This window comes from Camellia sinensis, chromosome 1, assembly GCF_055761805.1.
Source record: "Camellia sinensis isolate YWXY chromosome 1, ASM5576180v1, whole genome shotgun sequence".
Lineage (NCBI taxonomy): Eukaryota > Viridiplantae > Streptophyta > Magnoliopsida > Ericales > Theaceae > Camellia > Camellia sinensis.
In genome coordinates, this window is record NC_138961.1 from 111,320,256 (window position 1) to 111,337,991 (window position 17,736).

Below are 17,736 nucleotides of genomic sequence, written 5' to 3' on the forward strand. Positions count from 1 at the left end.
TTTTAAAAATTCACTAAATACAAAAAATATAAAAAAAATACGAGAATTCAGTACATTTTTTTATATTTTTATGTATTTATTAATTTTTAAAAATAAATTTTCATAATTTTTTACTTCTTAGATACAAAGGTAAAAAAAATGTTTAAAATTTTAAAACTATTCACTAAAAACAAAAAAATACGAAAATTAAAAAATTCAATTTTTAAAAAACTTAATTCAAAAAATTCAAACCAAATATACTGAATTTTACTTAGGGATAAAATTATAATAAAATTAAATATCATTAAATTAAGTGTGTATTGAGGAGATTAGGTGTGTGTATATAAAATCTCCTAGTTTGGGAAAAGCCCCTGGTTTGTCCCCTTCAGCGTCTCCTCTCTCTCTCTATCTATCCATCTATCTGCGGCTCTGGTCTTTACAGTCCACAAATGGCGACCCATCACCCCATTCTCCTACTTTTGGCTTTTTCCTGTTGCTTTTCGAACCTTTACGCAGAAACGTAAGTAACCCTATATCAATTTCTCCCACTTTAGGTTTATTTTTACTTGATTTGGATTAATTTGTTGCAAAATACTCTTTGAACTTTAGCATTTCTTTTCTTTTCTTCCCAAATCACACAATCCAAATGGGCTGGGTTGTTAATGTGGATGCTTGCTGTAGAAATACCATATCTGTATATATTCCATGTAAATGCAGAGATGAATTTGACGGATTCAACTAGTAAACACTGAAAAAAAAAATAAATAAAATAAAAATAAAAAAAAATTTCCTGCATGGTGACTAAATTTGTTTGTGTAGAACAAGCGTTTAGGTATATCTGCTATAATTTTTTCCACCTTTTTTTTTCCCCGTGAATTTATGATCTGTGGCGGCACCAGGATTTTTTTCTTAAAAGAGATCCTATATATATATATATACATACATTATAGACGTGAAAATGAACCATGTACAAAAAGAGAAAATATCAAGCGAGTAAGAATTTCACCCAGTATCTACTTTACTATAATGCTATACTTATTAAATTTTTTTACTGTAATTTGTTTATGATTTTATTTGGAACACTTAAAATGATTGCCTATTAAGGGAGCGGTTACATTGTGCATTTTTTAAAAGGGGTATACCATAACTAAAAGGTTCTCTAACAAACACGACAATATATTCTCATCGAAATGCTTCATAACAATTCTCATCACAAATAGTTTCTAACATTTATACCATGTTGTTCATAACGTAACCACAATGATTCGTATTCACTTATTTGTAATTTTACCATAAAGTGGCATAACACACCACAAACATTGGTAACATTCGCAATTAAAATTCATAACTTTCCATGATAAGGGGTGTGCATAGCAGCATTTCCCATGTATTAATGATTATAGATATATCATATCATATGATTAAACATTGTCATGTCACTTTTTTTTTATATATATATTTTATTTTATCATGTCTTCAATTTGTAAAGCATTGCCATGGTATTCAGTCCAACAAATTAATGTAGTACTCATATACCACACACACACACACATATATAGGTAATGAAAAACCTTAGTTTATGGCGCCGCCCCTGTTTATGATAGAACTTCTCTTAGTGAGGCTGGTATTAAGATGAGCATTTATTTGTTTATTTATTTATTTATTTTATTTTTTAGTAAAACTAAAGCTTTGGCTTCAATATGTTAACAAAATAAAATTATAAAATTATAATGTTTATTTCTTGCCGTGTTTGCACTTTGTCTTGAAAGTCTACTCAGATAAGAAGTTGAAAGTAATCAGCTTAAATACAATAGTAGAATTTTGATCCCTTCTGTGGCAGCAAGGTGATGTTTTTTGGAATTTCAGTCAATAAGCTGCTCTCTTTGTGTGAATGTGTGTGTGTGTGTGTGTGTGTTTTGTGTATGTGGGTGTGCGCGCGTGTAAATGAAGTAATTGAGCGAGAGAATCAAACATGAATTTTTGTTTTATATTTTTTGTTTCCCTTTGTAAAATGAAATTATGGTGTGTCGAATTGTATCTTCATAATAAGAGATGGAGCTTTTTATTAAAACTAACATAGGAATGATGATATTAATACTGCCTCCCAAATCTTGGAGAATGACATTTTGAAATAAAGACAGCAAGTCATTTTTCATCATTCTGAAGTGGTGCAAAGAAGTCAACAGAGATGCTATACTGTTTTGTTGCTTTGACATTAAAACTTGGGGGAAATTATACCAGGATCTACTTCTTCAAAATGCTAATTGAAGCTCAATTGAGTAAAGAAAATGCAGTTATTTAAGTTCAGTTCTGCTGCTTGCGCCAAACTAATAAGTATAATAACCAACTTCCAACAAGAACAAGAGATTGTGAGCCTTTTAGGTTTAATCTGAACTAGTTTCTATTGTGCCTTGTCTTCCAACCTTTTATTGAAAAGTGCATAAGTAATCTGTATGAACTTGTGAAACGTGTATTTGTTTCAAGGGTTCTGGGTATACAACTGCTGAAGATATAAGAACAAATTGAATTTAATTTCCAAATTACTATTTCTTTTTTCATGGATCTTTTGGATATACTTGGATCCTCAAGAAACTCAAAATAATCTTCTCGTTGTATATCAATGCTCAGCTACTTGTCATGGATTTTAACTACGTATATTCCAGGATATGCCGATACGGGAATATAGATACGGCGATACGCCAAAATCTAAAAAAGTAGGATACGGGTACGGCGGGAATACATTTAAAATATATATATATATATATTTTTTATAATTTTAATAATGTTATATGCATGAAAATAAAACCTAAAGCAGATTAATAAATAAAGAGAGGGATTGCTATTAAGTTAAGAGTCTTCAAACATTCATAAAACATCCAAAACTAAAGTAAAAGCAAATGCAAATGCAAATCAAACATCTTCTTTACGTGTCAACACCAAAAAAAAGAACGAGAGTAGAGAGAAGAAACGTGAGAGAGTGAGAGAGAAGTGAGAGAGACAATAAGGATACATCAATTTGACAAATTCTATTACTTTAACTCTCACTATCTTCCTCTTATCAAAGAACTAAACCAAGTATTAGAAGTAATATGTGGCTTCGAATATCCGATATTTCAAAATTAAGTATCCAATACCCCAAAATTAATAAAAAATTAATTAAGAAGTATCTGATATGTATCCGCGAGTATCCAAGGAGTATCGGTATCCGATAAGTATCGGATACGGATACGGATACGTCTCCCTTTTTGAAGTATCCATACTTCATAATTGAACGTAGCTATGCTACATGTTAATGAGAAACGAAATGCCTTTCATATGTTATGTTGCTGCTAATTTAGCTGTTCCGTTTACCCCCATTTTGCTTCAGTGTCCGGAAGGAATTGAGAACTAAAGAGGCGAACCAAGACAAAATCATACGATTGGGCCATTCAATTCAGTCTAACAGAGTTGATCCATCACGAGTTATCCAACTTTCTTGGCGACCAAGGTCAGGTACTCTGATGTATTATCTGTTGCTTCTTTATGTGTCTGATGGAACAGTGATAGACTGATAGTATTATGGTTTTGATGAAATGATCAATGATGTTAATCATGGGGCAACCTTCTGTTACTCAAAAGGAAATTTCTACATGGTATTACAATTTTGCTGTTTTATAAGGTTTTCCAGTTAGGCCTTTGTGAAATGACAATTGACTTTTTTGTTATACAAGTATGTGTTGAATTCTGTGTGTTTATTCTTGATCATTTCTGAAAAATTGCATTAATTTGTTTGGGATAGGGTCTTCTTATATAGAGGCTTTCTATCAGAGGAGGAGTGTGACCGCCTAATTTTTTGGGTAAATTCCTGTTTTCTTGATTCCCTTACACTCAATGTTTTTGCTGCAATTGGTTTAAGAAATATGTATTTTGGGTTCAGACAAAGAGCAAGGAGAATTCTATCCAGAATGGTGGTGACTCGGGGAAAGTTGGCACAAGCAAGCTGCCCAGAAGTTCAGAAATCTCTTCAAGTATGAATGTGAGTGTTACCTTTCCTTAACTTATGTATACAATTTGCTCTTATGGGTGATCTTTACCTGAATTGATGTTCTTGTTGAAATAGTTAACTGAGGTTGTTAGATGATTGCTTTGAATGTATTTTTCTCTCTCTATTATTTCAGTCACATTGCATTTGTTCTTGTTTTTGTCTAATCTAATAGAACTGAACTAAACTGAATTTCTCACCTATGTGTCTTCATATCTTGCCTGTGTGGTATATTCCGCAACTAAACGGAAATAAACGAAGCTGAACTAAACTGAACTAAACTGAACTAAACTGAGTCGTATATTCTGCAACTCCTCGGGGTGAAGCGTTCAACTATTAGCTTGATCGTGGTTTTGCATTTCTTGCTTGTAAAAGATATTTTTTTTTTTTTTTTTTTTTTTTCACAAAATTTCCTTTAAGATGGAATGAATGAGCTTACCTAATCAGAAACCAGTCTTGAAATTACTGCGACCTAAGAACTGGTTGAAGTTTTACCAAAACACATGGTAGAGATGCTGCTAGCTGATATTTATGTGGACTAAAGCATTGTTGCCTGATAACTAGAAACTCACGACACTGATAATAATCTTTCTGGTTTCTAGGATGATATAGAGGCAACAATTGAGGAAAGGATTTCAGCTTGGACATTTCTTCCAAAAGGTTCTTCCCATATCCTGCTCATTGGCTACCTGATTACTCTCTTTGTTCATGATGTACCTTTGTATTCTGGCACTCTGTGTTGGCTATTTTTTTTTCAGAGAACAGTAAGCCTTTTCAAGTTCTGCATTTTGGGCTTGAGGATACCAAAGAGAAATATGATTATTTTGGTAATAAATCGATGCTGGCACTCAATGAGACTTTGATGGCCACAGTCATTTTGTATCTCTCAAATGTCTCACATGGTGGTCAGATCCTTTTCCCTAAGTCAGAGGTGAGAGAGAAACTATCTTAATGCTCTGTGGTTTCTGTTATTGCCAGTCTGAAAATTGAATCCTTAAATTTGTCATCCACAGTTAGAAAACTCTAAACTGAAGAATAGGATATGGTCCGATTGTACAAAAAGTAGTAACGTGATGAAACCCACTAAAGGGAATGCAATTCTCTTCTTCAATAGCCATCCAAATGCTTCTCCTGATAGTAGTAGTAACCATGCCAGATGCCCTATCTTTGAAGGGGAGATGTGGTGTGCCGCCAAATTCTTCTGTGTGAGAGCCATTACTGGGGAAAGGGTCCCATTCCAGTTGGAAGGCAGCGATTGCACCGATGAAGATGAAAATTGCCCTCAGTGGGCTGTCAATGGGGAGTGTCAAAGAAATCCCGTATTCATGATTGGTTCTCCAGACTACTATGGAACGTGTAGGAAGAGTTGTACTGCTTGCTAGTAGTAACCAAGGTTGTTAAAATCGGGATCCTAAGTAGGATCGGTGAGAGGGTCTGGTGGATCAGATCGAGGATCGTAAGATCCTACTTTCTATTAATAAAAAAGATAAATATTAAAATTAAAATGATACATATTAAAAATAAGGTGAAAAATCATAAAATCTACGATCCTACTTGCGATCCTATCTACGATCCCATACGATACCATACGATCCTACACGATCCCATGCGATCCCACACGATCCCACACGATCCTACACGATCCTACTTGCAATCCTGTTGTAACATCGATCCTACAACGATCTGGATCGTTTTGGCAAAGTAGGATCGTAGGATCGTACGATCCTACGATCCGAATCGCAATTTTAACAACCATGGTAGTAACCGCACACACACTTTTTCTTTCTTACATCTTTTTTATTTTTTTATATTTAAATATATGTTTTCTATTTCTTCTTTTTTCTTAGTTGTTTTTTCTGTGTCTTTTTTACGTAAGAACAAAACGTGACATTTACTGGTGATTAATCTATATAATTGTTTGATCTTTTCTATCAAAGCTTATTGTGGGTTTTTTTTTAGTGTATAGATCAATAATTTTTCTATTTGTGATGTTTGGGTTGGACAGGGTTGGGGATCCATAAAAGATTAACATCATCTTCTGTGAATATTGTGAAATATTTTCTAATTTTGACAAATGTCTTTACTCTTGCTGCACTGATGTCGATAGTTTCTGATTGCATTTAAAGTTGGCCTTCCTTATTCTAGATTGAATATAAATTGATTGAGGGTGAAATTTTACTCTAGGACCTTTCGACTATGTTGTATTCCAATTTTGTGGTTAGGTAAATTTGGCTCTAATAAAATGCTTCAAATTGTGTTTCAAATGCTTCAATTGTCTTTCATTTTTTGGAGTGATTCAAAATATTAGTGAAGGGGGTCAGAATAACAGTAGAAGGCTAGATAGGGCAGAGCACCAGCTTGGCCCAAATCTTTCCATAGGCTTGGAATCCTCTACGACTTGGGCTGGACACAACTAGTTGGGTCAAATGGTTGGACACCGCTGGGTCAGTCTAGACTGGGCTTATCATGAAGTCAGTTGGGCCACTTGAAACAAACACCTTAGGAGCAATAATACTTGCAAGCATACTTGATTGGAGGTGGTTCACCCATGGATAAGTACACATCATTGAAGGCTATTTGATGAGATCAAATTATGAAGAATCTTGAGTCATATGGGGTAACAAACTGCCCTCATAGAGAGTTAAGATTAACAGAATGGTACCCCTTTTCCTTACTTTAGGGATGTTGATGACCTGAGCAGTGGGGTACGTGCTATGATCCTTCCTTATTATGCAACTATGAAGCATGAGTGCTCCGAAAATGTTGCCATACTCGTACCGATAGGGTTGTATATGTACCGGGTATTCGAAATACGTACCAAATACTTTTTATACATTCTTTGGCAGTTGGATACTCTATGGGTACATCAAGAGTATATCAAGTTATGGGACATTAATGGAGATACGTTTAATTTATTAAAGAGTTCTTATTTACTTGAACTTGCAAATCCTTTACTTAATGTGTCAGATATGAAAGATATATTATTCAATGATAAAGTTGATGGAAGTGAAAACTATATCTTCATGTTTTTAAATTTTGCTTAACTTACTTTTGGAATGAAATTTTATTTTGTAATTTCTCCTATTTAATGGCATTAAAATAGCTTATAGACTTTGTTTTGGTATTGGTATTGGTATTGGTATTGTTGAGCTATGATTTCTCTTTTGGTTTTGGAATTTCTCTTTTTAGTTTTGGTATTGAATTTTAATTTGTAGATTGGATCTCAAATTATAAATTATAAAAAATAAAAAATCTTGTATCTTATTTTTTTTAGGTCTTACCATATCGACGTACTCGTATTGTACCCGTATCAGTATCCATACCCGCACCCGCATTCGTACTTCATAGTTATGCAACAAGTTGTAGTAGTGGTAAATGTCCCTAATATCTAGGTTTAGACCTAACCTATTCAGGGTCGAGATGCCGCAAACAATCATAACAACGTTGATGGAGACGTGCATTGGGGAAAACCTACATTTGATGGACGAATTGATGCAAAAGCGGGTCAAGGGGGAATCATATGCCCTCTTTGATTATGTAAACTACCAGTAAAGGGGCCTTAGACTCCATACCCATCCATTTGGCCTTCTTTTTAGCTAGACTTAAGAGTGACATAAGTTGAAATGTTATATTCCCTTTGGAATCAGGCCATGGCCTCGGAGGAACTAACTCTATGCCAAAGTTTGCTCATATTTGGGGGGAGACAAACGTGAAGGGAAAGTGAAGATTAAAATTGATAATAGAATTGCATAGAAGAATTGGTGGGTTGATTGAAAAAAGTTCGAAAAAGTAGACTCTAAAGAAAAGAACAAAGAGAGAAATGGCACAAAAAGAGGATCTAGAGGCAGACATAAACAGAATAGGTTCACCGGAATAGAGTAGAGCACCGGCTTGGCCGTGGGCCAGATCTTTTCGTGGGCTTGGGCCAAGCAGATGCAAGGACAATGTCATGACCCCAAACCCGTCCCTATAAGTTTAGCGCCATGATCGGCCAGTAACCATAGATTACCTACGGCCTCCATACAAATGAACCTTTAATTATAAAGTACGGGGCTTAGCGGAAGCCTAAAATGACATAGAAATTATCTATTGAGTTGTGCATATATGGGGAGAACAAATATGTTAAGCAAAGTTTTGTCTGAAAGATACATCCATTATGAGTATGAGTTATGTCTTCCATATCCATATATATAGATATATATATACGACCCCAACTATACACAATTGCAAAAGAACTTTAAAATACACAAAGGGGAGGGGAGGAGAGAGGAGGGGAGAGGGGGGGAGGGGGAGGGGTTAGCTAGCGCGGCTCCACCCGAGCTTGGTTGCTTCACTTGGAAGCTCCTAAAAAACTGACCCAGGGTAGACTCGAGGCTCTCTAACTTTGTTGTTCCGCTTGACCACCTACATATATGTACATAAATAAATAGTAAGTTAGAGCCCAATGAGTAATAACAAAAATAAAGAGGTTAAATGAATGAAGTTCATTATCATCACAAGTATCAATCTTAGCATCAATAATCGTTTCATTCGTACATGTGGCATACCCATTAGAGGAACAATATTTCAATAACGATGGACCACGATGGGTGTAACATTAGAAGTTCTCTGTGCTTCGATCAATTCAATGGCCTTGGTATTAATCTCCCCCAGGCAAGGGTCAATAGCCTTGGTATTAATCTCCCCTAGGCAAGGGTCAAAGCCTTGGTATTAATCTCCGCCAGGCAAGGGTCTACATTCAATGGATGCCACAAAACTATTTCTAAACAGAACTTCATTCATTATGAGAAAATAACGTTTTAGTAGACCGTGCTATCAATTATCATAACGTTTCAATAATTCGTTCAATCAATCACATATCCATTTTGATAGCAATAACATTATCGAAAGTAAAGATAACTTGAATATATCTTTATAAAGTTATTACTCACAGTTGTTTGCATTGTCACTAAGCCTCGAACGCCCACCTAAACAAAACACATAACAAAATGCAATGGAAACTCCATTTCCTTAATTCAATTCTCTTTATGTGTTTCTAACTTATTCTATGATTATAGGAGTCCAAATGGTGCCTAAGTATGCTTGGAGTGACATGAGGATGCAAATATGCACTCAAAAGAGTTTCTCAAAATTTGCTGAAAACAGAGTCCACGCTCGAGCGTAACTTCCCACGCTCAAGCGGGGGATTAAAAACAAAGGTGGTCGCTCGAGCGTGTCTTCCTTTGCTCAAGCGGTCTGTAAAAATACCGCTTATATGAAATTTCCGCTCGATGGTCGCTTGAGCGGAAGACTGAGAAAAAGGGTCCTCGCTCGAGCGACTTGCAAAATTTTAGAAAACTTCTAGGAGCTCGATTTTCACGCTCGAGTGGAGCTTTCCTCGCTTGAGCGGATAGCACGAATTTTAGAATTTCCAGAACTGTGTTTGAAGTTCAAACATGGTATTCAAAGCCTCAAATCTTGGGTTTTTTGTACAAAAACATGGAGAATCATTATATAACATGAAAATACTTCCAATTTGAACCCATTTATTCAAAACCATGGTAATTTCCCAACAAAAGACTTCAACCTCAAATTATAAAGTAAGTTTAACTCAAACTGAGTGTACATTTCTTCAAAACATGTTCAAAATATAATCAAGTGACATGAGAAGCATGAAAACATGAAGGATTCTCCAATTTAAGGTGTAAATGTGTCATGCATGTAGGAATTTCATGAATTCTAACTCAAATTATGCATGCATGTGTATAATTCAACTCCAATTCATCATATTCATAACAACTCATGCTCAACCTATTCAAATTCAACCAAATGATCCTATAACTCCATGAACTTAGTTTCTACATGATTCAATTCTAAGAATTTAGGATGAATTTCATACCTAATGTGTAAATTCAGGTGTATTATAGCTCCAACCCTTCAATCTTCCACAATTCTCTATAAGCTCTTTGTTGTCTCTCTAAATATGTTGAGCTCTCCTCTCTCAATTCTCAGCCAAGAGTTATAAAAATGAGCCTATAAGCTTAATTAGGGCCTTATATAGGGTGTGATTAAGTTAGCCTAATCAAATGTGATTAAGATTAATTAATTAGGCTTAATTCTGACTAATTCAATTAGTTTATTCTAATTATTTTGATCGAAATCAAATTTCAATTAAAGTTGCCATAAAATTTTAAATATTTTAATTAGTCTATTGGGGTAGTCAATTTCAGTTTCTGAAGTCGTTTAGGCTCTCAATTTCCGACTCTAAGTTGTCAATTTAAACAGATATTCCATATGTCAACAGATAATTATAGAATTAGGCATGTAATCACACAATTAAGCACATAATCATGCAATTAAACTCATTAAAATTATATAATGTACTAGTTTGGAGGTTGGGGTCGTCACAGACAAGGCCTGGAATCCTCTACAGCTTGAGTCGGACACCTTTACAATCGAGCCCCAAACTGGGGCAGTTGACACACAACTAGTTGGGCCGAATGATTGGATAGCATAAGGTCAGTCTGGGTTGGATCTGTAGCGAGCTTGGTCAGGCAACTTGGACCAAGCACCCTTGAGAGCAATAATACTTGCCAGCATTCACTTGGATGAAGGAGGCATAGATCAAAGTAGTGTGCCTATGTGGATTGGAGGTGGTTCACCCATGGATAAGGATAAGTACACGTTACTGAAGGCTCTAAGATATTTGATGATATCAAATTGTGAAGGATCTTGAGTCACATGGGGTAAGAGACTGCTCTCGTATAGGTTGATGACTTGATAGAGGGGTGTACATGAGGCGGTTATCCCATGTGCATCTTAGAGAGCACGGGAGGGGCATTTTCTTCTTCTTCGGAAATCCACTAAAACTTTTTGAACTCTAGCGTTTCATTCCTTTGCTCTCCATCTCTTTTTGGATTCTTGACTCTAGGATCGCACAGCCTTCTATTGCCAAAGTCAGACTTGGCAGCACTTAGGGTGTTCTTTGTCTTGCAGGTCAAAGCTTTCTTGATCATCCTGATTGACTACAGAGCTCCAATTCTATTAGTGCAGAATTTACCCGGCACAATTAGTATGGCATGGCAGATATTGAGTGCATGGGTTATTAAGGATATAGAAGAAAATTTGTTCTTCAATTTTCAACATTATTCAAGAAAATTCATTCGATATGTGCATGAGGGCTGCTTGATACAAGATTGGGAAGTATAACCTGATGAATGTTCATGGGCTCGTCTTACTAAATTCGTATGTTGCTGGACCTAATGTAACCACTAGTTGGAATGGCGTAAATAGACTTTCCACAGGAACATAGGCTGCTGCATACTAATAAAGCTAGTAAAATCTTGAGCAACCCATAAATATTTGTTTGGTACAAGTTTTTGATAGCAACTGCATTGGTCATTTATCAAAATAGTAATATCGAATATCTATTTTGGTATGCTACACTATTAAAATGTCAAATTTTGACAATATTTTTACCATTGCTTAGATGTTTCCCATCCAAACCATTGGATCGAAACTTCTCTTGCAAGAGTTGAATTGGCACAAATGACATTGGCAAACTTTGTGCCAAATTTTGACATGAAATTTGGTGATGCTATTTTTTGACAGGCTGTTGTAGAAGGTTTTTTTTGAGTTGAACCATAATTTGACAAAAGAATCCATTATAGCATTTCAGATAATTGTGAACTAAAATGGGTTCTTATTGTTTGTTCCTGGTTAAGATCAATCAAGAAGGTTAGCAGGTTTTTTTTTTTTTTTTTTTTTTGAAGGCTTTTGAGGGTTTCAAACTCACTAGACTTCATGTTCATATGCCCAAAACCCTGTAACACATTTGAAAAAACCACATATGAGTCATGTGGGTGGCTGGCTGGTTGGCTGGCTTGATTGATGTAACCATGCAATTATGTGCTTTTTATTTGGAGTTTACTGTTGTTGTTGCTTCTAACTCTTGATCTCGACCTGGTACATTACAAAATAATAATAATAATAATAATAATACATTTGAAAGAGCTTTGAATGGATTTGTTTGCATCATCACACACAATGAATGGAACAACAAATTTGTGTTTTTGGCTAAGTCAACTCACTCAGTTTAAGATTAATGAGAAAATTGTAAATAAGTAGGACAATTTTAAAATAATTATGTTTACTTACACCAAGACTTCTAAATTATTAGTGAATATTATTTTGACTTCCAGTTTCTATGAATCTGTGAATTTTTAGCCTCTTAGGGTTGGTTTGGGATGTTCTAAAAAAGTGTACTTTTTGACTTATTGGCTTATATGGATTGGGTTTGGGTTGGGTTTGATGTGATGTGTTAGAGAGGTGATGTGATTTAAATAAGATGATGTGACTTAATTAGGATAGTGATTTTTTGACTTTTTGTATTATTTAGTTTATGTCAAACCAATCCTTAATTATAAAAAGGTATCATTTTCACCCTTTGCAAACCACTTTCAAAAGGGGTATACTGTATGATTTTCATAATAGAGGAGGTTAATATATATGGGTTCATAGATGAGGGAGTCAAAGTGATATGTACATTTGTTGATCGGATCTTGGTGTAATTAATCCAAATAAGTATACCACATGTTAATCTCTTCTTCTTCTTTTTTTTTTTTCACAAAAAAATTCATGCCAAAAAAAGAAAAAAGAGACTTGCACCATTATAAAAATAAAATTATTTGTTTTACTATCCAATTGAAATGCAATTTTTCCAAAATTAATGAATAAATGCTTGTTTGGTTGCTTGGTTTGCCAGTTGGAAGTGAGTTGTAATTTGATCCCTAGCTGCCTTCCAAGTTCCAGACGTGCACCATTTGTACCCTCCCCGGCTTCCCTTGGAATTTAATTGGCTTTTAGATTCTTTTTGACTCTTAAAGCTAATCATTAAGGAAACTTTGTGGCCAAGCATACATAACAATATTAAATTAATTCAAACAGAATTTAGTTAATTAATCCTTTTCTAGTTTCTCATAAAAATAAATAAATAAAAAGTCATATTAGTTCTTTTAAGTTGGTTGACTACTGCAGCCATCCACAAAATAGGATAAATATTTATTATGCAAATTGATGAGATTTTTTTTTTTTTTTTCTTAATAAAAATGCAGCAACTTTCACATAAGCAAATTATATCTTATGTTTCATTTTTTATGTCTCAAACTATCTCTCCATCGTAAGATAAATTTCTTCAACTTGACGCTAATCATATGATGAAAAAATTATTTAAAACAAGAGAAAGGAAATAAAGAATTTGGTCTTACAAATGGCTAACCATGTGCACTTTTAGGTTGTATTTGACTCAAATAGTTAAAGAGGAATTTGTGGAGGAAAAGAACAAATAAAGTAAAAAAGTGAATGTCAAAGCTTTTTTCTTTCCTTTTTTTTTTTCCTCACTTTTTCATTCTTTCTCTTTTTCATTTACAAATTCAACAATGATTCATCCCCTTTTCCCCCACCCCCTTTGACCCCCTCTCTCTCTCATTGGTTACTTTTTTTTTTTTTTTTCTTTTTTTTCCTGCTCCTCCAATCACCACCCGCCACGTGGCAAAGGGGGTGAGGGGGTGACTCCCAAAAGGGGGTCCCAAGCATTATTCTTACAAATTCCATCAAATCTTTGAACCAAATACATCATTAATATTTTCAAATAGACTTACTTGAAGGCTTTTGGAGAGATAACATTTCAGCTAGATGCTTATTTTGGAAACTCAGCTAAAAGTCAACTTTTTAGCTTTTTAGTTTTTTTGAGTCACATTACTTCTCTATTTTTTTTACACGTTTTTAAAAAAAAAATCAAAAAATAAATTTTTAACCTACTCCTGAAAATAAACCAGTGATGAGATAGTCTAATTTTTATAGGGGTGCAATACAAGTTCTACTTACAAGATGCAAGTCTTTCTTATGCACCTAAAAAATTCTCATATACAATTATGTAAACCCAATACTATAGACCAGTGAGTGGCAAATTATAGGAATGGAAAGTTATTTTTATTGTTGAAAAATATGTATAAAGTGTATTAAAATATATAAAAATGTTAAAACATTTTAAATTTTGTATTAAATTATAAATATTTTAACATTATGTAATTCTTAGTGACTGTCCTTGAGGTTGTTATTAGTAATACCCCTTATATGAAATGGTGAGTTTTCTCTCCAGTTCACTGGAGGATGTTGTAGGGCCTTATGTTGCCCATAATGAGATTCGTTTCGATAATTTGAATAATTTATTTTGTTAGATTTTATGTGTGGATTATCTACACAAAAAAAAAAGAAAAAAGAAAAAGAAAAAGATTGATTGGAACATTCGATAATTCATTTTTTTGAAGATAAATATAACAAAATTATATAGTTATGATTATCAGATCAATCTGATTTTTTATGTGGATGCCTACACATAAAATCTAATAAAATGAACTATTTAAATTGTCAAAACGAGCCCTATAGTAGGCTCCACAAAGCCCAATAACACCCTTCCATCCACACTAGAGACAAACCTGAGCCTATATGAAACTCAAATTGTAGAGGATTTGGAAATCAAAAAAATTGTTAGCAGGAATTTGTATGGGGTTTGGATTTCACTACACGGTAAGGGCCTGTTTGAATATATACGGATTTCAAATTAAAATATTTGAGATGAAAATATTGGAGAGTTAACTTTTATAGATTGATAGAAAATTTGTAGAAGTTAAGTTAAGACAGAAGAGATATAATTTAATAGAATTCAAGTAGCTAGAAAAGAATTCTTACCCTGATTTGCGAATAATTACTTTTATATTTATTTTAAATCTACCATTTATTTAATTTAATCTTAAAATTTATAAGTAAATTATTAAATCTGAATTTGTGATATTCTTCTTGAATAATTAATGTCAAATCTATGCATTTAAAATCCAAGTCTATCTAAATCGACCCTAATGTGTACATTCAAATACCAAGTCCAGATTTGTGAATTGAGCAAGCATGAAATGGTTAAAATGACCATCCTGCTAGAGAAAAGTTGATGATCATCAATCTTCAAACTTATTTAGATTATGATATAATAGAATACACCAAGTTAATTGACAGTGCTTCTTAAGTTTCTCACTTAAAACCAATGCTAGCCCTGATACAAATGTAGAAGTTTGAGATCACTATACATTTCTCAACTTCTTGCATGCTCTTGGAAGAATGACATCAAACATAAACAATATAGTATTTGATTCACTGGAATGAAATTAGATTAAAATGAAATTATCATTTCTTAACCACTTTATGATAGCGAATTATAATTTCATTTACATTATATTTTTTTATTGAGCCAAACATGAGAATAGACATTTTGATAGAATGATCATTCAATTCTATTTCATTTTAATGAACCTATCTGCAATCACCAACAAACTATGTATATCAATTAAGATCGAATGCAATTACAACCTAAGAAAAAAAAAATAGTGCCAAACAACAGCACCCTCGTTTCCCGTGTAAGGGAACTAACAGGTAAACCATGTTGTAAACTTTTGAATTTGTCTCGCATGTCAATTCAAGGCATAATGAACAGAAAAAATTTTGGTTAGATCAATTTGTACATTGGATCTCATTGCCAAAACTCAATGCTGTTTCCTGCTTAGAAGGTATTTAAGACAGATTTCCAACTATGATTGGGCATTTTACTTGAATGTTTGGTGTGTACATTACATACATTATTCACAAAGCATTCATGCATGTCTATGTATACATAATAACTTATTAAGTAGAAAAAGATCAACCTTAAGCAAGTTTGTCTTTAATGGAGTGTAATAAATAAACAAATGTAAACCAAATCCAACAAATAATATATTTCATAAGCACATACCAATTTGTAATAAAAGAATGTCACTTGAATTCCCTCAAGAAGCTACCAAATACTAACAAGCACTCAAAAGAGTCAACCCCAAATCCCATCTCAGTGAATCCAAACTGTCTTCCATTATTCTCAAATCTCTCAACATAAACTTAAGTACTCCCACACACAAAGAAACAATCAAAGAATGCACACACACACACACACACACACACATATATATACTGCACAATTACAAGGACATTTCATCCTCCAGCCCCTGCAAAATCTTTTACAGTAAAACCAACTTTATCAAACTTCCCTTTCTCACTGTTCTCTCTAAATTTCAAATAATCTGTGCAAATGAAAGGCTTGTAGATCCTCAATTTCCCTTCACCAACCACTTCATCAGGTGCAAGGATGACCTTGTCATCTTCAAAGCACCAAAAGAAAGCAAGTGAAAATCGGTTAACAGGTTGCTTTAGAATAACTCGGTGCACAGATGATTTTAACTTTCCATTGCTCCAAGCTTGCATTAAGTCTCCAATATTCACCACAAGAGTACCATCACATGGATTTATATCCATCCACTTCCCTTCCTTTGACCTAACTTGAAGCCCACCAATCTCATCCTGATAGACAATGGTTATGCAGCTCATGTCAGTGTGCATGCCAAGACCTTCAGCTTCTTTCTGTTTCATGCACTCAAGCGGCGAGTAGTTGATTATTCTTAAATAACCATGACAGTTACTGAACTCCAGTTCAAATTTCCTCTCAAAATCTTCCCCAAAGCACATCAGCACAATCTCGATAATTCTTTGTGATAGCTTTGTCATTTGGCTTCCATACTCTCTCAGTATCTCACTAGCAAAAAGTAATTACATACATAAATAATGAAAACAAGTTCAGTAGAGGTGAAAGAAAATACTGAAAGGTAAGCATAAAAAACAAAACCATGTTATTCTGCTTCATTTCAAATTTGAAGTCTACATTGACATATAGATTCTAAAATAATCATGTTTTCAAAAATGTGAAAGATCAGTTCTAGCTTACAAGAAAAATGATGTAATTTCATAAGGCATCACTTTTTTTTGTGATGAATTTATATTTGCATTATTTCCATTTTCATGGATCCATACTGCCTTCAAATGCCATGAAAACAAACTGGAACCTGTTTACTTGGTGGTGGATCTTTTTACCTGAATTCTGAACTTTGGTGGTCAAGGAGGACTTCTGCAGAGCTCTGTGCAGTGGCGAAGAAATCAGGTCCAGACACACGGAGACTCTCAAAGAAAGGGGAAGCAATGAAGTGAGGAGTGTAGGTTTTTAAGGTTGATGAGGGACCGAGTTTGAGTTTTACCTCGGAAGGGAGGCTGAAAAGATGGTTTGAAACAGAATAGAGTTTCCTGTAAAGATGTTTGGAGATTCCATGGTTTGTTATGTGAAAGAAACCCCATTCTTTGCAGGCTAAAGAGAGGGAAGACTTTGAGGCTGCTGTTAGGGGTTGCAAGATGTCAAATACAGGAAGTTGTAGAGAGGTCTGAGTTGCAGACATTATTGGTTTAGCAATACAAGAAGGTAGGTCAGTTTAATCAGTTGATTTGGGGTGTTAAACAGGTGTTTCGTTAGATGTATAAAGGCATCTACTTATAAAACACAAACATGTATACACAGATGCATGCATGCATGTATAATCAAATTTTGTATACCTCAACAGATTCTTTTTTAACATAGTTCACTATCCTGAAATTGTATACCAACCAGGTTCAATTTATAAGGATAAAGAGAGGTCAAAACAAGTTAACCAGCTATACAGATAAAATTTTTGGGTGGATAACTATACAGATAAAAGTATGTGTCCACAGCCTGAAAATGGTAGGTATATACAATAAGTAGAAGACAAGCATTATATTGTATTTTATATAGATAGCCATTTAAATAATACCAACTGTCT

The 17,736-nt window shown here is 34.1% G+C and overlaps 2 protein-coding genes across 3 annotated transcripts; one reads left to right on the forward strand and one right to left on the reverse strand.

The window, feature by feature from the left end:
* The first annotated feature begins 242 nt into the window (after positions 1 to 242).
* Positions 243 to 11,407, forward strand: LOC114277572 (Oxoglutarate/iron-dependent oxygenase). 2 transcript variants are annotated; one of them, XM_028219471.2, is made up of 7 exons: positions 243 to 499; positions 3,347 to 3,466; positions 3,758 to 3,815; positions 3,896 to 3,994; positions 4,603 to 4,660; positions 4,759 to 4,931; positions 5,014 to 5,936. In XM_028219471.2, exons 1-7 carry the CDS (start codon positions 429 to 431, stop codon positions 5,380 to 5,382), a joined length of 948 nt encoding a protein of 315 aa, XP_028075272.2. In that variant the 5' UTR covers positions 243 to 428; the 3' UTR covers positions 5,383 to 5,936. The 2 variants fall into 2 exon arrangements, with proteins under 2 accessions (XP_028075272.2, XP_028075273.2); XM_028219472.2 differs by lacking the exon at positions 5,014 to 5,936 and adding an exon at positions 10,976 to 11,407 and having other exon boundaries at positions 303 to 499.
* Positions 11,408 to 15,823: 4,416 nt separating this feature from the next.
* LOC114277573 (gibberellin 20-oxidase-like protein) lies at positions 15,824 to 17,499 on the reverse strand. Its single transcript, XM_028219474.2, has 2 exons — positions 16,982 to 17,499; positions 15,824 to 16,646 (listed from the first exon to the last, which is right to left on the reverse strand). The coding sequence occupies exons 1-2, from the start codon at positions 17,335 to 17,337 to the stop codon at positions 16,049 to 16,051; spliced, it is 954 nt and encodes a 317-aa protein (XP_028075275.2). The 5' UTR covers positions 17,338 to 17,499; the 3' UTR covers positions 15,824 to 16,048.
* Positions 17,500 to 17,736: the final 237 nt, after the last annotated feature.

Coding starts and splice junctions, on each gene's coding strand:
- LOC114277573 (XM_028219474.2), bottom strand. CDS start 17,337: ATGTCTGCAACTCAGACCTCTCTACAACTTCCTGTATTTGACATCTTG. Junction 16,647..16,981: donor CACCAAAGTTCAGAATTCAG/GTAAAAAGATCC, acceptor ACTTTTTGCTAG/TGAGATACTGAGAGAGTATG.
- LOC114277572 (XM_028219471.2), top strand. CDS start 429: ATGGCGACCCATCACCCCATTCTCCTACTTTTGGCTTTTTCCTGTTGC. Junction 3,816..3,895: donor GTGACCGCCTAATTTTTTGG/GTAAATTCCTGT, acceptor TTTTGGGTTCAG/ACAAAGAGCAAGGAGAATTC. Junction 3,995..4,602: donor AAATCTCTTCAAGTATGAAT/GTGAGTGTTACC, acceptor TCTGGTTTCTAG/GATGATATAGAGGCAACAAT.